General features: G+C 35.4%; 1 protein-coding gene across 1 annotated transcript in view; it reads left to right on the top strand.

Moving 5' to 3' along the window:
• Positions 1-3,684, top strand: part of LOC117105762 (peptidase inhibitor 16-like) — a 6,515-nt gene extending 2,831 nt beyond the window's left edge. The window contains exons 2-5 of the mRNA XM_033247036.1: positions 1,552-1,685; positions 2,252-2,351; positions 3,309-3,397; positions 3,545-3,684. Of these exons, the coding sequence (XP_033102927.1) occupies positions 1,552-1,685; positions 2,252-2,351; positions 3,309-3,397; positions 3,545-3,659 (438 nt within the window). The 3' untranslated portion in view covers positions 3,660-3,684. The remainder of the gene's footprint in view (positions 1-1,551; positions 1,686-2,251; positions 2,352-3,308; positions 3,398-3,544) is intronic.
• Positions 3,685-4,224: the final 540 nt, after the last annotated feature.

Raw genomic sequence — 4,224 nt, 5'->3', positions numbered from 1 at the left:
ATATATATGGATATTATAGCAATGAAAATGATAGTAATAATATAGATATTAATAATAATAATAATAACAATAATAATCAATAATAATAGTAATAATAATAATAATGATATATTAATTGAAATTGATTATACATTGCGTTGTGCTCACACTTTTAGTAGAAAAAACAAGATTTTCCGCTCTTTAAATTCCTTTTTGCATCTTTTAAAAAACCCACCTAGGTCTCATTCCAGTAAATAAGGAAAGGTTACACAGATATATAAATTATATTACGTAACTGTTGCGGGTAGTAGTAATGCCACACATAACATTCGATTAAATATTATTACTTTGATTGAAATCAATTCTTCCCTGTTTACCAAGTAGTTTAGGTTGTTTTTATATTAAACTGTAACTTCTGTGTACTTTAACTTTGGAATATAAAACATTAATTTCTGTTGAAGTTTTGTAAGATATTTGCTATCATACATGTGATTAGTATCTACAATGTGCAATTAATGTTAGTTTCACATCCGTCTATTTATTTTATGCCTAATTAGGTCATACAACGGTACTTATTACGGTATGCATTTACAGGAACATTTGCATGAAACGTCATATTGGTAGTAAGGACTACAGATTATGGTCATTGTTTTTTATTTATTTTTTTTTGTTGAAAAAAGAGATGAAAATTTACATTTTCCAAAATTACAGGGTCTTTCCCTGGCCTATTGTTTGCTAATCAAATACACTATAAGTGAATTAAAATAATCGAAAATTTGTCCATTGGTTATTATACATTAACATGAACATTTGCATGAAACAGCATAATGATCGTCTCGACTATTATTGTTGTTTTTCTTTTTCACTTTCACAAGTTTTTATTTAAGATAAATTTGCACTTTATGGTCATTCGTGTGACAAGCAACAAACACGATTTAATGGACCTTTCTCGAGTGTCATGAGATTTAGCATCTGACCAATCAGAACAGGACTAGGAATACGCGCATGTCCCACGAACACAAGTTTACGTACGTTTTACGCTGTCGTTTTGTGAGAACTTAGCAACAAGTGTACGAAGGTCGGGGCTTATGGCGGAAAGGCCTATTGCGCAAGGTGGATTGTACTAAGGTATTCTAGAACCTTGGCTGCAGCCTACCATCTTGTTGAATATTTGAGACCTTCAGATACGATAGTTTTCATTTGTTTGTGTTTGAAAAAGAACGATTAATTATCAAGGCGTTTCATTATCACCAAGATTAAGCTGGTTAAGTTTAAATAAGTTGGTTTAAAGAAACGGAGAAATGCGCCTTTTAGAATGGAGGTTTGCGAGCTGAGACACCTATTGTGACAGGACGATCAAAATCTCATGCATATTGCTCTTGTTGGCTTATTTCATTGATTAGAATATATTTTATTCAAACATACAAATAAGACAAATTATAAAAGATACAAGAATAGGAAAACGGTAATACAGGTTTAAGCCTATAAAAAACAAGAGAAAATTATTAATTCGATAATTTTAATAATACAAGAACTTTAAAATGAGCAGTGTTCTGACTTTGCGTATCACAGACATGGAACGACCAGCTGGCAGATTCAGTGCAGACGTGGACGGAGGAGTGCGTGTGGGATCACGGACAGGTGGAGTTCGAGAATCAGCAGTATGACCCAATGGGACAAAACCTGTGGAGGGGCGGTAACAAAGTGTAAGTCATGGTTACTGATTTGTAAATTCCATTAACAGGCCTAGAGATCAGGAACATGGCATACGATCTTACAGTGGCGGATCTAGGATTCAGCAATGGGGAGAGGGTGGTGGATAATGGGAGGTGAGAAGGACCGATCGGGGTGGGGGTGGTTTTGAGATTTGTTTGGAATTAGTAGACTGCTAGAAGATTTTAGATGGCATCTTAAAAAAGAAGTAAGCTTAAAATAGAAACTGTATTTTTGACCAGAGTACACGAGAAGCACACACGCAAGACGAGTGACCATTTTTTTTTTCACGGTAAACGAACGGGGGTCGCCAGCCACTGGTGTACCACATTTATAATGATTATTCATATTCTGAACCCATCTGTTATCGTTCAGAACTTGATTTAATTAATCCAGGCTTGAGATGCATCCGTGTGCTGAGGAACATTGCCAAAAAGATGCTGGCAGGCCCTTGTGTCACTAATGATAAGAAATAACTCGGCCTATAGCTTGGTGGTTATGCTACAAAAAAAGAACCCTCTTAACAAATAATTACATAATAAATATAATATTTTGATAGATCTGTAAGCGCGGTAAGGGCTTGGATGAACGAGGACAAATATTATAACTACACCGAACATGTTTGTCAACCTGGCAAGGTTTGCGGCCATTATACACAGGTATGTACAATAGGGAGATTCGCAAACTTACGAAAACGATAACAAATACGAATACGTCATAATCATTATCGTAATTCGTGCCTAAAACATTCTTGACAATATGCTGTATGAGCTGAATATGATTCTTGATTCATGCAAAAGGAATGAATCGCCTGCGTTGTGGCAGATGTATTGTATTGTACTGTAGGGGAAGGGGTGTTTAAACATTTCATGACGTAACCGTATTCGTTATCGTTTTTGTAAGATTGCAAACACCCCCTATTGTTAGGAATGTCATTATGAATTAAAAAAAAGTATAATAACAGGCCTGATAATGTTGAAAATGAAATAATCGTAATGTAGACGGCCGCATTACAAACTGGACTGGACGGCCGCATGACACATCTGCCATTTGTTTGGCCTATCTTTATGTGAACGGAAAGGAAAATGTTCAATGATCGGCACATTAGATGAACCCGTGGCACATTTGCCCACCGTTTGATTGGACGACCGACACATACATCAGTCATTCGCATGATATTTTATATTGACGACCGCATGGCAACATTGAACATCAGTAATATGGACTCTGTATGGCAAAATACTGTAAGCGACCGCATAACACATTAAAGGACCGCATGGCAAATTAAAGGACCGTATAGCACATCCGATGGTAGCATGGCACATCACACATTAAATAACCGTATCTTACTTACTTGAACCTGACTTGAATCTTTGGGCTCTTGGAACATTGCACGTCCGTAGGCCTGAAACATTTGATAGCCTCATGTTAAAGCTAGACGGCTACTTAATCCATATATCGCGCATCATAGTGGACGGCAGCACGCCACGTTGGGCGGCGGCCACATTGCTTCAAAATTTAAGTATAGGCCTAATATATTTTAAAATATTTAAACACGAAAAGAAGTGCATCCTATTGTGTATCTTATTACAGTCCTAATGCATTTGCCTTCCCAGGTCCTTTGGGATACCACAAAACAAATGGGTTGTGGTTACCATTCGTGTGAAGATGGGAAAACTATAGTTGGATGTAACTACGGTCCAGCGTAAGTTAAAAATAATTCTCTCTTTTAATTATACAATATTTAAGAACAAAGAATAAATCAATTTACTTTCCTTATGTACCTAATATATTATGTAGTATTATATTACCACATGATAATTGTAATTTATCATTATTATTGCATATTTAGAGGCAATTACAACCGACGACCCTATATTGAGGGTCCAAGATGTTCTCAGTGCTCTGAACCTGGATTTTGCTACAACGGTTTATGCTGTAAGAATTTAATCTTTCACATTCGGTAATACAATTAATGATTGAGTTTTACGATCGATTATGGAGTGATGACGACGATAAAATATATCGATAAACATGCTATTTAAGTTTTCATGAAGAACAGTAACGATTCGGGAAAACAAAAATAAAACCAGCTAATACACAAAGCATCAAGGACACTGTCTTGTTTAATTACCTAATGGAAACTCTTTAGATATCTTCCATCCCGGTCACACTAGAAATTGATGTCGGCGACCACTCCAATTTGAGTGAAAAACAGTTGCTCGAGTGATTTCTATCCTCAGCGCTTAATGTATGATTTTTTAAAGGGTGAACTCTATTAAATCATATAATGATGATGATGACGATGATGATGATGATGGCGATGATGATGAGAACGATACTTGTGTTAGTGGTGGACGACGACGATGATGATTTTAATAATATTATAAATATATATATATATATATATTATATAAGTAACACTACTTTATTGTGTTTATATAACTAATAGAAAAGGGTGAACGGTACTCGTTTTGTGGTGGACGACGACGACTATGATGATTTTAATATTATTATTATTATTATTACTAT

Source organism: Anneissia japonica, unplaced genomic scaffold (assembly GCF_011630105.1).
Source record: "Anneissia japonica isolate Jap-2015-1 unplaced genomic scaffold, ASM1163010v1 scaffold287754_len4335492_cov202, whole genome shotgun sequence".
Classification (NCBI taxonomy): Eukaryota; Metazoa; Echinodermata; class Crinoidea; order Comatulida; family Comatulidae; genus Anneissia; species Anneissia japonica.
This window is presented reverse-complemented; position numbering and strand designations above follow the sequence as displayed.